Here is a 21,072-nt window from a genome sequence, read left to right as displayed (position 1 = left end):
TTATAGATTAATATTCTCTAAAATGTATAAATTCTCACAATATATATTTTTTATTTTCACAGTACAATATCTGATTTTTGTAGTCAAAGTGACAAAACAATAGAAAAAATCACAAATAAATCATCTTCAGCATATGGTCATTGAAAAAATTGTGGGTGTATAGGACCTTTTTGTTTTTCTAGTTATTTCGCAGAAAAATAAAAAAAAATAATAAATAAAAAAGAAAAAAAATCATACTATTATGATTATTTTAGTTAATTATATATACTTAATAACTTATACTTTTATTTTTGAGTAAATTACACGAATGGTCCCTATGGTTTTGGTTAATTTGCGCGTTTGGTCCCTAACTTATTTTTTTAACTCGGAAAGTCCCTACTGTTTGTTTTTGTTATGCGCTTAGTCCCTACTGTTTGTTTTTGTCACGCGATTGGTCATGTCGTACCTAAAAAGACTATTATTTAAATAGAAAAATATGGTGGGATAGGTAAGATAAGGTGAGGGAGGTTGGTATTGGGGTTTGTTTATTTAAATATTTTAAAAATCAAAGGCAAATAATTTTTGTAGGTATGATAGGGACCAAACGTGTAACAAAAACAAACAATAGGTACCTTCCGAGTTAAAAAAAATAAGTTAGGTACCAAACACGCAAATTACTCTTAACCATAGGGACCATTCATGTAATTTACTCTTTATTTTTATGAGAAAGTGATACATACATCTCATTTTCTTAAGCTTTTTAAAAAAATCTAGGTAAAAATAAATGGATTTTCCCAAAATAGTACTGATTTTCTAAGTCAATTAGTTAAAATGGTGTTGGATCTAAGAAATGGAAAATATATTTTTGTTTTGGGAAAGAAATTAACTTATTTCTGTATGTTAACTTGCGAAATTACGATTTTGACACGCAAAGATGCCCAATACAATTTTTTTTTTTTTTTAATTAGAAACTAAAGTAAATAATTCTCAAGTTTTAACCTGCCAAAATATTGGTCGACGTAAGATTATTAACACTTAATCCTGATTTTTTTTAAATAAAATATTATTGAAGTTCTTTACTATAATAGAAAATTTTAAAGACAATTTTTAACAAGGAGATTTATATTGTTAAAATGAAATCTTAGGTTTTTAATATATATATATATATATATATATATATATATATATATATATATATATATATATATATATATATATATATATATATTCAAATGTTTTTAAGTAAATATTATGTTATTATATGTATCAATGTAGGCCAATTATTTCAAAATGATAAACATATAATCTTACATTTAATTAATTATAGTAAATATATAAATCAATTAATATCCCTTTAATTTAGGAATATTAGTTAATATCCGTCTTTAAATCTCATACCCACCACCGAACATGGCGATTACCCTCTCAACAATTGCTTCTTCACCACATACTCGCCGCCCTGTCTCTGCCGCCGTCTCCAGCTCCATCGGCAAGTTTTATTCTTCTCCATCGTAATACACACTAATCCACAAGTTATGTAATTTGGCAGATTAATTGCGCACGAACTGCTGAAACTTCGATTGGAATCAGTGAAGAAACGGGCAGTTTGTTGGAGAAAGTAGAGGTGTTTGATTTGAACAGGAATTCGATATTGATTTCTGATTTATGGAAAGATCGAAAGGCTGTGGGAACTGGAATTGTCGGATTTGCACAACACAGCCGAGATGGAAACTAGAATTGTCGGTAATCAATTTCTTCATTTTCAGAAAATAGATCGAGGATTGTAAACGGAAATTTGATTTTGACTTTTTAGGAGTCAAAAGCGTGTTCTTTTTTGTTCGTATGAAGAAGATGACTGATGTGACATTCTTGGTCCCTGCAACTTCAACGTTTTAATGATTCCAGTCCTCAAATGTTTACAGACTTCACAGATTTAACCCTCTTTTCACACTTTCAGCGTCAAATTGAAGAATATGTGTTATATTTTCATTTTTAGCCCCCACGACTTTCAGATCTTCACGGATTTTTACCCAATATCCGAAATTCTTTTCAAATTTCTCGGATTTTTACCATTTTTATCCCTTCTTTGCACTACTACAGATGGTGACGAATTCCGATTCTGTGGAAATGGAATCACGAATTTCAATTATGTTGGAATCACAGAAGTTGATGCTTGAAGAACGGACCACAAAATTGAAACGGACCACATTATTCTTTTAGAATGTATTAGTCGTTGTTAGATTTTTGATGTTTTCTTTCCCGTTTTGAAAGTTCTTTAGTTTTATTCTTTAACAATAAATGTAATTCTTAACAATTGTTACTCGTATTCTATAAGAAATAATGTATTTTTTGTTTTTATTGTTCAATTGATTGTTCAACAATTTGTTATTCAACAAGAACTTTTTAAATTCATGATCAAGAAATAGGTTCAAAAATTTTTTTTATTATTTACGGCTCAAGAATATTTTTATTTTTGAATATACTCATAAGCATATTCTGTCAGAATGTCCGAATTAAAAACCTTATAATTATTGAAATTCGGATTTTTAAAATTAATAGAATCTATGATCCCTTAAAATATGCAAATTTACTTTATTAAATATGTGTTAATTGACTAAAATACTCTTCTAGTTAAATTGGATGGTATTTTTCAATTACTTTTAATTCAATCATATGTATTAATCACTTTCTTAAAATAAGTAAAAAGATTGGCCCATATTTATGCATACAATAACACAATAATTAGTTTTAATAGAATAACCTAGGCCTATATATATACTAATAAAAGAGTAGTTCTTTTGTCATGTGTCATCATATTAGACCTCTTAATTAATGTATTGTCACTTATCAATCTATTAGTTCTCTATTTTAAATTTATTAGACATCATCATTAATGTGATGCTATTTGTCAATGTATTTATTCTCTATTTTAAATTTTAAATTATTGTTTTCATTAATTCACAAATAAAAAATGTCTAATATATATTAAAAGTTAATTTTACATATTTATTTGAATCAACGATTTTAATTTCATATAACTAATAAAACCATCTCTTAATTAATAATTTATTTAAAATAATTGATTAATAATTTGAGTTTTTACTATAAAAGTTTAATTAATTTTATAACCGTGGTTCCCACGGGTTATAAACTAGTATATATATATATATATATATATATATATATATATATATATATATATATATATATATATATTGGGTTGGGTTCAACAATGAACAATTTTCAACGGTAGAACAAAAGAACCAATATTTTCTCAACTTTTAGAGCAAAATTTTCATCAAAAAGAAAAAACTAAAACTAAAATTATAGATATTCATAATTTTTTATCTCCCATCCATTGATATCAAATTTAATAACAAAAAAATGATCTGTTCAGATTCACATTGTGAAATTGTTCAGGTTCACACTATGAATCGATGCACTGTAAATCTGTGTAGATTCAGTGAATTTATACAAAATTAATTATTTATAGTGCAGATTCACAAATGTGAATTTGAATAGATAAAAAAATAATTTTTTTATCAAATTTGATATCAAGGGAAACAAAATAAAAAGCTATGAATTTCTATATTTTTAGAATTTTTTTCGATTAATAATAAGATGTAAAACTTGAAAATATAATGATTCCTTGGTTATATGATTTAAAATTGTTCCTTATTAAACTTTTGCATATATATATATATATATATATATATATATATATATATATATATATATATATATATATATATATATATATATATATATATATATATATATTACCAAAATAAAGGGCAAAACTTAAAAAGCAAAACATATTTTCATCCCTTTATTAAAAAACTAATATATTATTATTTTAGCATGCAAAATACACATATTTGTTCTTAAATTGGATAATTTAATGATTTGTAACTGGCAGGGCCGGTTCTGAGGATTCAAATGCCCAGGACGAGATGGATAAAAAAGGCCCTTAGGCCTTAACGTGTAACAAATTAACTTACATAAACTAATATTTTTATTAAAATGACGATAAACTTTATGGCAATAAACAAAGCAAAATCATAGTATTTTGATGAGTAATTACATATCCTAACAGCTAACCGACGATTCTTGAAGCTCTCCTAGCATTCTTGATTGCAAATTGGTTGATCAACTCTTCATAGTCTATACTCTCTAAGATTTCATTCTCGATAGATATCATTGCCAAACCGCTAAGTCTTTCTTGTGTCATTGTGGAGCGTAAGTAAGATTTCACAAACTTCAATTTTGAAAAACTCATTTCTGCAGATGCAACCGTTACTGGAATAGTTAACAATATTCTATATGCAATGCTTGCATTTGGGAAATAATCAAGTTCTTTCAAAAACTTCAAAACATCTATAGGGTTGCTAAACTCATTGGTTTCCAATGTCTCAAATAATTTCAACTCCGTATAAAGTTCATCAGCATCAATATCCGATCTTTCTTCAAACTTGAGTGCCTTTTCAAGACGATGACAATACGACTTAAGATCTTTATCTTCAATTCCCCTCAAATTATGCGGAAATAAAAAACCAAATACTCTGTCATACTCTTTGAATTGTTCAAATCTTTGTCTCAAGAGAAGAAATAGCTTGATCAACAATGAATAAGAAATAATTGGCTCTAAAGTTCTCTTTAGGTGTAAATGAAACTTCTTCACTAGTTGAACTCTCATCAAACCTTCTTTTCCTTTCAATCAAACGCTTTTGTGGAAATATTGGATCAATACCCATTTCAATAGCAATCTCCTTAGCTTCAACAATCGCTTTTGAAAAACCAGTTTCTCTATAATTCTTGAAGTACCCAATCAATTTGTTTATTTCTTTAATAGCATTATCAAGATGCATATCCTTTGATTGTAACTTCTTACTCACAATATTCACATGGTTTAGTACTTCATACCAAATAACAGTTGATACCAAAAATTCAAAGTCACCAAGTTCTTTTTCTGCTAGTGAAGTTGCTTCACTTGCAATTGCAGCATCATTATCTTTTTCTCCAACTTGAAGTAAAGCTTCCCGTACATCCACAAGTTGAAGTTTAATAGCCTTTACACTCTCAACCCGGCTTTCCCAACGAGTTTGACACAATGACTTAAGACTCCAAGCTTTAACATTATCTTTCAAAATTTCCCACCTCTTAGTAGAATTTGCAAAGATAGTATAAATGCGTTGGATGAATCCAAAAAAGTTCTTTCCTTTAACACACTTTTTAGCCATATCACATAATGTAAGATTAAGAGAATGGCAACCACAAGGAGTGTAAAATGCTCTAGGATTTATATCTAAAAATCTCTTTTGCACCCCTTGGTGTTTTCCTTTCATGTTTGCTCCATTATCATAGCCTTGACCACGCATATCATCAATTTCAAGACCAAGAGACTGTAACTCCTCAAGTGTAATATCAAATAGTCCTTTTCCAGAGGTATCATCAACATTCAAAAAACCTAAAAAGGACTCCTCAACAGTAACAGAGTTATATGATAACGTCAAATACCTCACTATTATAGTCATCTGTTCCTGGTGACTTGAATCGGGAGTACAATCAAGTATGATTGAGTAGTACTTTGCTTCCTTTATCTTCTTGATAAGTTCTTTTTTAATTTCTTGAGCTAGAAAAGATATTAGTTCGTTTTGGATTAAGTGGCCAAGATAATGCACATGAAGCCCATCACATGTGATCCGCCGCACATGCTCTTTGATAACCGGGTCAAACTCTTCCAACATTTCAATGACACCCAAAAAATTTCCGTTACCTATTAAATAAAATTAACAAATAAGAAGTGAAATCAGTCATAATAATTAACAAAAAGGTATTTGTTGGAATTAGAACAAAAAAATTACAATTTATAGTTACCTTTTTTATACAACTTTTCATTGGATCCACGAAATGCTAAATTATGTTTAGCAAGAAATTTCACTACTGCAATGATTCTCAAAAGGACTTGTTTCCAGTAATCTCTTTCTTTCTTGAATTGCTCATATTGAACTTTATCAATTATTTCATTTAGGTTCAGTCTTTTACGCATATCAAACCACTTATTCCTATTTGTAAGATGATCCAATGAAATTTCGTGTTCTTTAACCCTAGTGGTGACATGGTGCCAATCTGCATAACCATCACCATCCAATTTACCTTTTGAAATCCCTTTTCTAAACACTTTACAACAGAAACAAAATACTTTGTCAAGCTCTTTTGAATATACTAGCCATTCTCTATCACACTTCTCCAAATTTGGTAAAGTTCTTGTATATAAAGCTGCAGAAAACCGTCTACCAAATTTATCGTAGGGACCATACATAATACTATTATCTCTTTTAGGGCCTTTCTGGACCAAAAGTTTAATCTCCTCAGAATTAAGTTTTTCCCATCTTCTTGGATCATATATATCAACAAACTCTTTAACGGGCTCTTGTTCTTCTGCCTCTTCTACTTCTATATGCTCTTGCTCTTCAACATGCTCTTCAATGTGCTCTTCAACATGCTCTTCAATGTGCTCTTCAATATGTTCTTCAACATGTTCTTCAATAGGTTGTCTATGGATAAACTTATCTAGAGCACCGGCGTCAGCCTTTCTCTTTTCTTCATCTAGTTTTCTTTTTTTACGTTTTTGACTACCGGATGGTTGTTTATACTTCATGTCTACAATTTTACAAACAATAAACATAATTTGATAAGTAATTATACAATAAACAATTCATTGATTTCATTTATACAATAAACGTAATCTCATAATTTAATTTCTGATTCTAATAATATATTTCAAAAATTGATTTCATTTAACATTGTGAATCATTCAATCAATTTCAATATGATAATATGACATAATGACAATATGTCATAGTGATAAACAAATAAACAATTAAAAATTCATGAATCACTTTCAAGAATCTGAAAATTAAATAGTTTATCTAAACGAATAAACAATTACACAAGAATTTGAAAAGCTGATAATACATTTAAGTTTTCAACTGATTGTCTAACACTCTAAGTCTCTAATCGTGATTGACCCTAACAACCTAGAATTAGAAACTGATGTATCAATATTCAATGGAGGATGATTGTTGATTATTGGCTTATTGCACGCTGTGAGCCTATGTCGATGTCGCTACTCGCTAAGATGCTAACCTGATGGGCGATTGTTGATGTTGTGATGCACTGCTGACTGCCCCTTTTGTTTCCCACTTTCCCTGCCCTGATTCGGTGATTCCACAATTGCTGCAATGATTTTTTTAAGGAGAACAACTTAACGAGAAAGATTAATCGATGATGAATTGAACAAATAACAATGATCGATCGCTTGCTGGCTTGCTGCTGAGCTAATTCGCTTTAAGTTTCACGCCTGATTTCCGATTCTGAAATTCTAATGGTGTTGGATTGCTTGTGCCTAACGAATTCACTGATATACTATAAAACAAAAAAATTGGGCCCCTTAAATTTTTGGGCCCTGTTCCATTGCCCATATGGCACCTGCTCTAAACCGGCCCTGGTAACTGGCAAATCCTGGATAGCGTGATAGACTTTATAGCAGCTGGTCATTACAAATATTGGGCTATATGGGACTTTTTTTTTGGTACTGTAGATATTTTGTGGTAAAAAGTTTTTAAAAAAAATATCATTGTAATCATTTTAGTTAATCATATATACTTAACTAGATGATAATTCATGTATTACAAGGTTGGTTGACATTAATAAAACAAAATAGATATTATAAGAATAACAATGATTAATGGTACAAACAAATATTTTTTTACATAATTTTTACATCTATTAATTTAAAGTATCTAACTTGATTAGGTTTTCGAAAATCCTTTGTTTATAGCATCTTGGAAACGGAATATTATTTTTATGGAATTATATCATGAATTATTGAGTAACATTTCTTGTTAATTTATTTGTGATAAATTTAAAATTGAAAAACAATAAAATGATGACATAATATTAATATATCTTATTCTTTTATTTTATAAGAAATTCTTTTATTTTATAAGAAAGTGATGCATGCACCTCATTTTCTTAAGCTTTTTAAAAAAAATCTAGGCAAAGGGATTTTCTAAAAATAGTATTTATATTATAAGTCAATATGTTAAAATGATGTTGGAAATATATATATATATATATATATATATATATATATATATATATATATATATATATTTGCGGACCTTAGTAGGACATTTGGGGTCCCGGGCCACTGCTCATTTTCCGGCATGCAGTGTAATTTTTTTTTTTTGGTTTTTCTATTAGGTGCACCCGCTTGAAGTACGAGGGACACGTCTACTAAAACAGTATGCGTCCGCCGCTATATATATATATATATATATATATATATATATATATATATATATATATATATATATATATATATAGGTTCAAATGTTTTTGACAACTATTGTGTGCATGTGTGCACCAATAAGAATTCAGGAAATAATTAATTATTAAATAAATCATTTAAGGGTATTATAGTAATCTTGGCATATTTAAATATGGTAGATAATTAATATGTTCTTTATTATTCCTTTAAATATGGGATGTAGTCAAAATCTGTGGAAAAAAACCCTAGTCGATCACGTCTACAGCGATTTATCCTCCCTCTCGTTTTCCCAACATTGGTCCCTGCTTTTCACCGGGTTTCGGAGGCTTTGGGCTACCGTATAAGGGGAGATGTGCTAGAGGTTCGATTAGAGGGCAGGAGGGGTTCCGATGGGGCAAAGAAATCAACGATGAAGTCGAATCTTCATAGGCTTTGATCGATGGGAACAGAAGAGAAATAAAGTGAGGGGAGGAGGTATCGATCTCCGATGAGTGACTAGACCAAAGAACAAAGGGAGAAGCAGCGGGGTGGGGCTGTTGCTCTGATCGAAGCAGGTCAGGAGGTGGAGAGGATGTGGTGGTGGTCGCTGATTCTTCTTCTCCGATGAGATCTAGGTATTTTTTTTTATTCATGTCTTCCGATTATGGTTTTGGTTAATTATTTATATGTCAATTAGTTTATTTGTCAAGACAGGAAAAATAAAAAAACATTGCAAGATAGGATAAGTAAAATAACATGCTGTTAGAATATATTGATTTGAAGATTACATTCTGTTAGAGTAAATTGCATTTTTTTAATGTTTACTACATTCTATCAAAATTTATACTTTGAAGATTACATTATATTAGAATAAGTTACAATTTTTTAATGTTTGTTGTATTCTATCAGAATTACAACCCACATTGTCAATTTAAAATATTGTACGCATTCTGCCAAAATTTAAAATGACATATATATATATATATATATATATATATATATATATATATTCTGTCAGAATAATGGTAGTGCAGTAATGATAATTGCACTTTAGAGTTAATGATTCTTTTAGAATTTGTGTTTGCCTTTTTTGTAATAGATTTGCTATGATATTTTTCCACCAAGTGAACAGGTTCAGTAAAGTCATTCTTAAATAATACGATTTTTTTAACCATTCTTAGTTTTTGTTGCATTTTTTATAGGAATTGATTGAAGAATGGTTTGAAGACATGACAGGAAATGCTTGAAGAATGAATCAAAAATTGATCACACTCACATTTTAAGAATCTTGTTATGTTTCAAAGAATTACACTTGTTATTCTTTCAGAATTTTGTTATTATTCAATAATGTTCTTTGTATCACAATCATACAATGTAATTATTTGATATATTATTAGTGCAAGAAGACATGTATTTTTTATAAAATGTTAGTGTTGATAATATGTTCTATAATTCTTTAAGCATGTTAATCTATATAAATATTGAATATAATCATATTCTACAAGAATAAAATCAAAAATATATTTATTAATTTATGGTTGATTTTTATGTCATTCTAACAGAATGAAATCGGATATTATTAAAAATTATATTTGAACTAAATTTGAAAAATTCAGATTTTTAAAAATAAGGGTATTAATTATCCCTTAAAATCTGGAAATTTCCTTTTTTAATATAGGTTAATTGACCAAAATACCTTATGTTGAAATTTATGTGATTATATGGTACATGTTATCCTATTTTAATATCATAGACCCTCAAATCAAAATCATTGATTCTATTCCATCCGTTGGTCCAGATTTATGCTTACACACAATAAATGTCAAAAACATTTGAATATATATATATATATATATATATATATATATATATATATATATATATATATATATATATATATATATATATATATATATATATATATATATATATATATCGCGAAAGAAATTAACTTATTTCTGTATGTTAACAAGTGAACTTACCATTTTGACACGCAAGATGCCCAATACAGTTGTGCTTTTTAAAAAAAATTAGAAACTAAAGTAAATAATTCTCAGGTTTTAACCTGCCAAAATATTGGTTGACGAAAATTATTTACACCTAATCATGATCTTCTTAGATAAAATATTATTGAATTTTTTTATAATAAAAATTTTGAAAGAAGATTTTTAACAAAGAGATGTATATTGTTTAAATGAAATCTTGGATCGATAGTTTTTAGCTTTTTACAAAATAAATATAATGTAAAAATTACGAAAATAAAGGACAAAACTTATACAACCTATTTTCATCCCATTATTAGAAAACTAATATATTATTATTTTAGATGCAAAAAACCTTTATATTTTCTAAAATTGGTTAATTTAATGATTTGTAACCGGTAAATCCTAGAGAGCCATAAATACTAGATAACTGGTTCTTAAAAGTTTAATACATAGCAATCTATTAGGTTAAGAAATTTCAAGAAATATAAAAGTTGTAACACACTAAATAATTATTATAGTGAACTTTTTAATAGTTGGATGAAAATAAGCTGAATTTTTTTAGGTTGGAAAAACTTTACTTAGATTTTTAGAAAAATATAAAATTTTTAAAGTAGTAAAAAATAGACAAACTACAAAAATAATCCATGTGGTATGTATTTTTTTTAGGTTTGATCAAAACCTCGATTTTTTTTGGATTGGCGGTTATTTTGAGCTATGTTGGATGTGATTTTGGTCTTTCGCTAAACTGAAATGGCTAATATGCCATGATATTATTATTATTATTATTATTATTTTCTTTTTTCTATTTACTTTAATGTTGTATTAAATTTGAATATAGGGCCCACCTCTCTCTCTCTCTCTCTCTCTCTCTCTCTCTCTCTCTCTCTCTCTCTCTCTCTCTCTCTCTCTCTCTCTCTCTCTCTCTCTCTCTCTCTCTCTCCACCATATACCACCACATCCTTTTTCTATTTACCAAGAACACTTCATCTTCCTCATATCTTTCTTCTTAATTAAAATTTCACATCCAACACCGTTCTTGAACTTTGAAATTAAAAAACACACGAACACAAATACATCACAAAAACCTACATACACTTGCAACTTAAAATATACACACGCAAACACATAAGAGTGAAAACATACTAAAAATTCAAAATCCAACATTTACAAATGCATTAGATGAAATCTAGTTAGGAAGCAAGGCATTAAATACCACCCACGCTACCCCAGCAGCCTCTTTTTCTCGTTCCATATCCCCTCCTTATTTCTTTCTTAGACCAGATCAATGTGGCGTATTTTTTATGTGATTTTGGTGGGGTGAAGAAGAAAGGAATGAGCTTGAAGTATCGTGAAATCCATTTTCCTATATTAACGGACTCAAGAACACCACCAAGTTTGAATTTGTCTTTTCTTACTTTTATGAATTGCACTCTAAACCCTAAAAGCTTCCTTTGAATCCAATTTCAAGTTAGCCTTTCCAAAAGGACTTAAAGCAAATGGTTTATGTCCATTAATGCCAGAAGAAACTATGCTTATGGTTGTTGGACTTCGTTTCAAGCGTGAAACACGAATCTTTCGAGCTGGTGCGCGGATTTATGGAGGAAAATCAAGATTAAAAGCTTTAACAAATCAGTTTTCTAATATGCTCACTAAAGAAAACATGCTTTCCTCATCTGAAATCGACCCATTCTTTCAAAACTATCAATTTACCCTAATTCGAGAAAGTTGATTATAAAAAGGAAGAATGAAATCACCCGCCAACTCTTTTTTACACTAATTCAAGAATTTTAAATCTCTTTCAAATTATATCTTACTTTTTGCAGCCAGCATTGCTAGATTTCATAATGTGTACAACATCTGATGTATTCAAGTTCATAGTTTTCACTGAATCCTTTAGATTATATGAATCGGCTTTCCAGATTCGACTCTGACAGGTAGTGGTGAGAGAGAGAGAGTGAGTGAGAGACATACGAAGTTAAGGTGGTATGGAAGGCGTTGATGCTTTTTTCTGATCTGCGACCACCGAAAGAGAGCATCCAGAATCATTTCTATAAATGAAAATATGTTGTTGTTGATTAGAAGACATCATGGGGATGGAGACTTATGAAGATGTCCCTTGTTCTTAAGGTCAACAAGAGAGAGAGAGAGAGAGAGAGTGTGTGTTTGTGTGTGTGTCATTTTATGTATATATTTATTAATTATAAAATATTTAAAAAAAAAAAGAAAGAGAAATGAAAAGTAAATATATTAAGGGTATTTTAGTCTTTTGAATTTGGGGAGGGACTTTTTCCACATACAAAGTAGTTCAAAAGGACCACCAATCTAAAAATGTTGAGTGAAGAGTGCTAGAAAACATGTGTGAATCGATTGATTAAAGAAAACAGTAAAGAACATCGAGATCTACATAATATATGTTTAGCTCAGTTGATGTATGGAAGAGTAAAAAGGTTTTCGAGTACACAAAATATTTTGAGAGTGTTCCTACCTCTAAACCTAAGTACTTACCCTATTTATAGGGTACATCACAGACGAAAGAAATACAAGGACTAGAAGTTAAAAGTGAAACGTCTATAATGTCTTGTAAATAGATACGATAACGAAAGTCCTTAAAATTTTGCTATTTACAAACGCGAAACATAATGACATAGCTTTTGATTACTCACAACTACTTTCAACTCTACATTCTCCCCCTTTGTGAGAATAGTCGAAACTTTAAGCTAGTGTCTTCAACTCATGTAGCAACTCCTTCCTGATCTCCATATACCAGAGAATGATTTTTCGAAACTCCACCTTTTCTTTATTTTCGATCTTTTTGCAGTTGTTGATATGGAGTAAAATGTTCAAAAAATGAGACTTGGTGTATCTCTCAATATCATTCTTTTGGAAAAGGAACTTTGTCAAGACTCCCTTATTGTTCTTCCTTTGGAAAACAAATCCAAATGGTTTATAGATGATTTACCCATATTCAAACTCTTCTAAATTCAACTTCCTTTTCAGTAAAGATTTGGGCATTTTCGAGGTTTTCTTGATTGCCATGGCAAGATATATATCTTACTAGATTATTATACAAACATTACTATTTCTATAAATAAATTTAAGACGTCCAAACGATTTAGCTAAGAGTACAAGTAACTATCAATAAAATAACATTAAATTTTAAATTTAAACCTATTTAAATTAAATTGTACAATATATGATACACTATGTATAAGTATGGAATGCAATCATAAAAGATCATAAATGATCCTATTTCATTTTGATCAGGCTTTTTATCTTTCCATTTTATCTTTTGTTTATCTTCACCTGGTCCTCCGCCTTTATCTTAGGAAATGAACCCCAAATTTAAATTCTCACCTTCCGTCTTCATCGTTGATAAATTCAAGATATACGTTTTCTTCATCATCTTCTCTATTCATAAGATTTCTTGATCTAGGGTTTTTACGCGGTAAAAAACCATCAACACCACCAATCATTGCCACAGGTGATCCTTCAATCTCTATGAATGATTAGTGCTCTTCTCCTTCCCTTACCCTTCTCTGCCCCTATTTGGTGATACGCAAGCCTCAGTCGATTTACGCTGATATTGAAGCCTCAGTCCATTCAGGCGTAAAAGATGGTGCAAGGGACATCGGTAGATTATTGACATTTAAATAACCAGGTATATTTCTTATTTAGGATATGTTTCTTGATTCTTTTCTTTATTTGGGTTAATGTATTTTTGTTTTTTTTATTTGGTTTTGGTTTTGATTGTTGATTTATGGTTTTACTTCTTTTTGCTTCCGGTTAAGGCATTCTATGGTCAGGTATGTCAAGAAGAACATGTTGCTGTTTTTTGATTTTGTGTTTTTCTAAAAACAAACAAAAGATTTTTTTTGCCAATCTTGATTTTTTGATTTTTTTCAATCCAACAACATGAATGGATCTGGGTCGGCTAGGTCAGGAAGAACAAATTCCTATTTTTTATTTTAGATTTTTTCAACAAGAAACTAAGGTGTTGTTTCTTTTTTGGAAAAAACCTCTTCGGACCTCTTATTGCTACGCGTCCCAGCATACGCGCAACACTTTTCATCTCGCAGTTGTTTGTTTTTCAGAAGTCTTCGGATTAAAAAACCTCTGCGCGTGTTTTTCTTGGCGCAACACTTGTTTTGCCTCTTCCTACCTCTTCCAACCTCTTCTTCTTCTTCTTTTCTTGCTAAAATATTGATTATATATTGTTGAAATCTTATTTCATATTTTTTTCATTTTTTTTTATTCTTTTTGAAATTATTTTTTCTTTTTTTATATTGAATAATAATAATTTGTTGATGAAATATCATTATTTTATGCTAAAATATCTTTATTTTTTTGTTAAAATATCATTGTTTTTTTGCTGAAATATCATAAATTTTGGTATTATAAAACTATTTTCGGATTATAAAATCAGTTTATTTTAATTTTATAATATCTACAGCAGCATGCAGATGTTAAAAAAACAAATATGTTTCTTATTACAGTTTGCAACCGTTTGGTTCACCTCTTCTACTGTAGAGGGTTGCAGAGGTGGTCTGTAGACTTTATGAATTTTTGCTTCAAAAAAACAAACATCACCTAAATGATTTTGGTTTTTTTTTTTTTTTTTTTTTTTTTTTTTTTTTTTTTTTTTTTTTTTTTGCAGATCTTGATTATTGTTTATATATTTTTTGGTTGTTCTTTGTGGAGCTGGAAGGTCTAAAGTTTTACGTTAGTCTTCAGGTTTTAAACATTTTCATTTTATTTAACTCTATTGACATCTAAAGTTTATTTGTTAGATATTTATGTTTTTTTTATTTGTTTTTTAGAAATAATCATCATCTTCGTTTTCTCATATGGACTCCACCTCTTTTTATAGTTTCAATTTTACTATTTTAGCTCATGAATTGATCTTCAAGTTTTGACCAATAAAGTTGGTGCGGGCTACCGTCATTAAAATAAAGTCAGATGCCAAAAGATAGTGGTCAAAAAACTGAGGTATATATTAGTTTCAAATTTGATTATTACATGATATATATTTGTGTTATAGCTTAATTGAAAAACATGGTTTCTTTCTCAAACACTCACAGGGTTTGCAATTTTGTCTCTCTATTCTTTCATTTTATTTATTTATTCGAGTGATTTGCATTTTTGTTTGACCACTACTTGAGATGGTGTTAGGGATGTGCTGAAGCATATGAGTAAAATGTAGAAGGAATTAGAAAGGAAGAATTTATAAAAAGGAAAGAAGCAACAAAACATAGCAATGAGCTTTTATAAAAAGAATGAAGAGCCTATCCAGTTGAATGGTGTGGAAAAGTGTTGAGATTAGGAGACTATGTTGACGATATGAAGTCAAAAGTGAAGGAACTCGAGTCAAATTTTAGTAAGGTTAGTTATGTGTGTGTTTTATAGTTTTTTGTGTATCGATGTTCTCATAACTTTCTGTTTTACTATAATTTCCGGATAATAAACACTTATGATGATATGGTTTGTAGGTTAGGATTTCTTAAATTTTCAACACATACATATCCTAATTGTGCCTTCATGACTGGTTTTTGTTGTTATCAATTTAAGTGTATCCTTAGCTTGCTTTTTCACCTTCGAATAGATCGGGTGTTTAGAGGGTGTTAAGAGGATTGAGACATAATTTTTAGTGTTATAACGAGATAAATATACGTAGATAACGTCACTCTATTGCACCACCACCAAGAAGCAAGAGCTTATGCAGGTTGCAAATTAAAAAGTGGAACTGAATAATGCACTCAACTTATCACTTACTTTGGTAGATATTTTAAAGTATAATGAAGTATGATTCTCTATTACTTGAAATACTTACACCCTATTTATCATATTTCTATATTTCTATGTCAAAGTACCCTTTATGGCATTGCATTTTTTTTTCTGAGAAAAATAGCCATTTATAATGTGGCACTTAAATTAGGTAGAATGTATGTACATTATTCTTATTTTTACTTTTTTTTCCTATTAAAGCATTGTACTTTCAAAGTAGAATGCTATAAGTGAATAACTTAGTCTTTTCTCTTTTACTCCAACAAGTTCCTCTTGCTGTGTATGTATGTGTTGGAAAAGTGCAGGTTTTCAAAGGCCAGATGTGATTTGGAAACATTCATTTCAACAGACGGATTGTATGGACATCTTGTTACTCTTAAACAAGGGGTAAACCTTTCTTTTTAGTTGATTGTTCAAAACTGATTGCAACAATTTTTAGAGAGGCGATGGTGACAACATACTTAAAAAAAATCAAATGTCAAGGTACCTTATTGGGATTTTTTTCTTCTTTTTGGAATTTAGAAAATTCTAACCATTTTTCTTTTTTTAATATTGAAATTTATACTTTTAGGTGCCCATATACATGAAACCTTTTATCCAAATGATTACACCTTAAACTCATCAAGCTTGAGTTTAAGGACACGTTTTGAATGAATCAAAATGAATATGTGCTAGAAAAAATGTGTTTTTTCATTTGAAATATTCAACACATAAGGTTGTAAAAATGTTTTAGGGACCAAAATGGTCAACAAGTTTTGTAAGGGTCCTAATTTATATTGCTGATCTGGTATTATTATAACGAAAAGTTTACAAAGTAATTTTTCCATATGTATTTTTTGTCTAACATTTTCAAAATTATCATTTTACAAAACAATGATAGTGAGTTTGTGCGAATCATAACACCATTTTTGTATATTTATTTATGGTTTTATTTGAATTACACCCAACATACCAACTTTTATACATTACAAACTGAAGGAAAAAATTGAATTGTCAGTTGGTATTAGGTTTTAATAGATATTTGAAATTGGATTTTTTTCCTAATTCCTGTTATACTCGAACCGGACTGATTTTTACCAAAATCATGGGTTTTTAACGCGATTTAACTTAAAAAACAAAAAAATTCAAACTGGTTGTTACCAAAACTGGTCTGGACACAATAGTTAAAAAATATCACTATGTTTCTAAAAGATAATAACCAAATAGAATCAATTACATTAATATATAAACAAAACTTGTATTATAAAAATTATATTATAAAAGGGTTGTATAATAAAGATAAAAAAAAAGTGTGGATCTAATTATATATATAAACACATTTTTATTTAGAATATTAACTTGTTATTTAGTCCTCATAAGGATAAGGTATATTATTATTTTTCCTTTTTTTTATGTTGATTTAAGAAACATTGGTTAATTTCCAAGTTAGTACCATATTCTAAAACAAATTAGATTTCACTGATACATTCGTGTCAAAGTTGGGTGCCAATCATACATGTTTCCAAATAGAAATAATTAACGACAGAAATTATTCGCATCCATCGCTTTGCACGGGTAAACGGCTAGTGTGTGTGTGTGTGTGTGTGTGTATATATATATATATATATATATATATATATATATATATATATATATATATGAATGCTAAATAATCATAACAGCAATCGATGTAGGCTTTAATATGACTATAACTATGACAAAAGCTTTTCTTTTTCCTCAGAAATTTGAGAAGGATCAACATTACTGAAAATCATCGAGATAGTGATGAGATCATTAAGATTCATCAATGGGCAGTCTGCAATGGTAAACTCAAAAGTCACATTATTAGCTCACACCACATAATAAAGAAAATTATACGTCAACCCTTCGAAAAAGACATCAAGGAAAATCGAGACAACACTAACAATCTTCACCAAAGACCAAACCTCCTCTTCACTTTTACCCAGGACTACATGAAAGCGAATCTTCAGTCTTTTGTATTCTTCTTTGTCCTTGAAACTTTCAGCGAGTTTGATATGTTTGAAAATGAACATCAGATGATTTATTGGGAAATCAGCTTATTGAAGTCAGAGTTCTTGATGTCATAGATTTTCTTACATCTCTTCATAAGCTCATCAACCTTGTTAAGAACAACAATTTCTATGGTTTCATAACACCAAGCCTTGTTGGGATCAACCTTGTTCAATCTTGGTGGACCATTCACTCTTTGATTCATTATGTTGTTCACTTGCCTTTACCTTTCGATTTCAACCTCTTGTTCTGTTTTCTTCTCTTCTATGGAAGGATCAACATGAATACCCTTCCCTTTGTCTTTACGGTCAATTGTTGAGGTTGTTTTGATAATAGCAGAACTCGAACCTCCCTTACCAATCGAAATTCCTTTCTTCTGCAATTTTGACCAATCCACATTTGCTTGAGAAACATTCGTTGTTGTTGTTGCTATTGACGAAACTGGTTTCATTGGTATCATTGTAGGAATTTGAGTGGAAAAAACTTTCCCCACAACTACACATGTATCTTCGCCAGATCCCTTTGAAGAACCAACACATCTCTCTCCCCATTGCGAGACATGCACAAAACGTGGAGCATTCGTTGGTAGGTGAAGAACCCAATTCAAGATTGGAGCCAACTCTGATTTGAAACTTGACTTAATAATCAAAAGCATTGCAAAAATAGAATCTTGAGAGATAGTAAATTAAGACGAAAGATCAACTTTTGACAAATTTTATTTAAAATCAGAAAGAAACTTTTCAATTTTCTCAAATACTTTGTCATCCTTTTCAATATTGACCTTGAGATCATTAGAATAATCCCTTGTTGAAAGCAGTAAGATCTTCTATCAATCGAGTTGTTGCACTTGCCACTGCATCAATCTTTTTATTCACTAAAACACAATAGTTATCCAATTTCTAAACCTCTTTGAAGATCAACTCTCTAAGCTTGTAAACCTTTAACTCAAGAGACACTTTCGAATAAGACATTATCTTCAAAAATTGCATGACGCTCTTTCGCAGCATTACGTAATTTGGAAATTTGATAATCAATAGTACGAGAATAATTTACCATTCTCTCATCATTTTGCTTATCAACATTTTCAATCATAGTTTTCAAATGAGATTCTTGAGCTTTCAATAAGTATTCTACCTCGATACCACTCACAGAGATCTTTCCAACAGTATAACTCAAAAATTAAAGAATGGAATTCCTCTTGCAATTAAAAATTTTACATTGTTCACCCGACATGATTGCCTCATCAAGTACATCATCTTCTCCAGGATTGAACTGTATATCAACAAATGAAACCATTATATCATCATTTTATTCTTCTTCAGGAACAATCTTCTCAACCTTAGTGGATTGAGATGAGAATAAGGTAGTGATTGGTTCTTTCATCATAAAAACAAAAGTAAGAGAAACTGTTGTAGTAAGTGTAGGTGGAATGACAGACGTTTGTAGTGGTGGTGGAACAACAGTTGTTTCGATAGTTGTTGTACCTGTGGTTGAGGTTTTGGTAGTTTGCATCCCTTCACCCATGTTAACATTTGTGTCCTTATTAGATAAGTTCACATTGATGTTTGAATTTTCATCCTCCACCTTATTGGACTTAGAATGTGAAACCTCGAGTGGTGTGACTTTCATCTTCTCAAGGATTGATGTACTAGGTTGTTCACCAAAATTGATGTTTACATTTGTATTAGATACATGTGCATTGACATCAGGAGTACTTGTCTCCTCGAAAGTCGATTTGACAAAGGTATCCTTCCTTAGTGAAATATAAAATGAACCACTTATATCTATATCTATGACATCGTTATCATGATTAGACTCCATAACAACATTATCTATTTGATCCTCAATATGAGTAGGCTTTCGCTTCTTTAAATTTTGCACAACTTCTAAAGCCTATCACTTTTTGGATGCTAGAGAACCATGAGTCGAAACCCCTCAAATCATAACTCCCCTCCTTGTAAACTGAAATTTATTAATCTTATTTGAAACTACCTTTTTAATAGTACTTTCATCTTCTGGTGTGATAGTTTCTGCAATATGAATAGGAATCTCCTTAGCAACTTTCTCTGCTTGTGTATTCACTGGATTTTCAATTGGTTTTGTGGATTTAAACTCAAACTTTTTCTCAATAGTAGTTTTCATCATTCTCTTGAGCACCCCCTTTCCTGTCTTTATGAGTATTGTCTAGTTCACAGCCAAGGGATGAAAAGAGTGATAAATGGTGTTCTTGAGTATGATACTTGAGAGAGAATGGGGGTGTTTGTGGCTAAGAGATGAAGAAATGAGCATAAAAGTTGAACACTATATATATAGGGTGTAGTTCACATCCAAGGGAGGGTTCACGGTCGTGAACATGGGTTGCGGACGTGAACCTCACTTGATGATGTTTAAGGCCCGATTTTATACTATTAACTTGTTTTCCTTAGTGGTTTACTCCCTAACACACAACCCTAACTTATACTAGGCTTAGAAACCTAGAAGTTTGACCTTTGGTTACAGAAATTTCGAGTTGTGACATCATGCTCACGTTGGATGGAATTTCGTCTCGAAATTCGAATTTTGAGTGGCTACTTCAGGGGTTGAGGAAAAGATGTTTGTACTTCTGTTACGTTTGGTCTCCTCGATCTCCAGTGGATTCTGATCCTCACTTAGCGTGTGCTAATCCTAAGGGAGCGTATGGGTTGGGTTTACTTGACTACAATCCTCTGAAGGGTAGAATGTCCACTCGTAGTCCTAGACAGCTTTGTCTGGAAGTTTATGGTAAGATTCATACATGGTTCATCTACCATTACCTCGTATATACAAGTCATGTATAATTAAGATTTGTAAGACGGTCGGATGTGTGACTCTTCCCCAGGTCCACAACCAGACAAGGAACAGGAGATAGGGCGGAAGCACACATCCTAGGTCTATAGAATCTTAATTATATACCACTCTCGCATATACACTTAGTAGTAATAGGTTAACCGTATTCGTCCTTATCCTCTATGCTTGAACTTGACC

At 30.3% G+C, this 21,072-nt stretch overlaps 1 protein-coding gene across 1 annotated transcript; it reads right to left on the bottom strand.

Moving 5' to 3' along the window:
- Positions 1–4,075: 4,075 nt before the first annotated feature.
- LOC111905161 (uncharacterized) lies at positions 4,076–18,274 on the bottom strand. The gene is made up of 5 exons (XM_052768900.1): positions 18,157–18,274; positions 7,129–7,218; positions 5,857–6,642; positions 4,681–5,755; positions 4,076–4,568 (listed from the first exon to the last, which is right to left on the bottom strand). The coding sequence occupies exons 1-5, from the start codon at positions 18,272–18,274 to the stop codon at positions 4,076–4,078; spliced, it is 2,562 nt and encodes an 853-aa protein (XP_052624860.1).
- Positions 18,275–21,072: the final 2,798 nt, after the last annotated feature.

This window comes from Lactuca sativa, chromosome 2, assembly GCF_002870075.4.
Source record: "Lactuca sativa cultivar Salinas chromosome 2, Lsat_Salinas_v11, whole genome shotgun sequence".
NCBI lineage: Eukaryota > Viridiplantae > Streptophyta > Magnoliopsida > Asterales > Asteraceae > Lactuca > Lactuca sativa.
This window is presented reverse-complemented; position numbering and strand designations above follow the sequence as displayed.

Excerpts from the sequence above, each read along its gene's own strand:
- LOC111905161 (XM_052768900.1), bottom strand. The coding sequence starts at position 18,274 with ATGAATCAAAGAGTGAATGGTCCACCAAGATTGAACAAGGTTGATCCC. Across the intron at positions 7,219-18,156 it reads TGATGAGCTTATGAAGAGAT|CAATTGTGGAATCACCGAAT; the intron begins GTAAGAAAATCT and ends AAATCATTGCAG. Across the intron at positions 4,569-4,680 it reads TTGATTGAAAGGAAAAGAAG|ATTTGAACAATTCAAAGAGT; the intron begins GTTTGATGAGAG and ends CTTGAGACAAAG.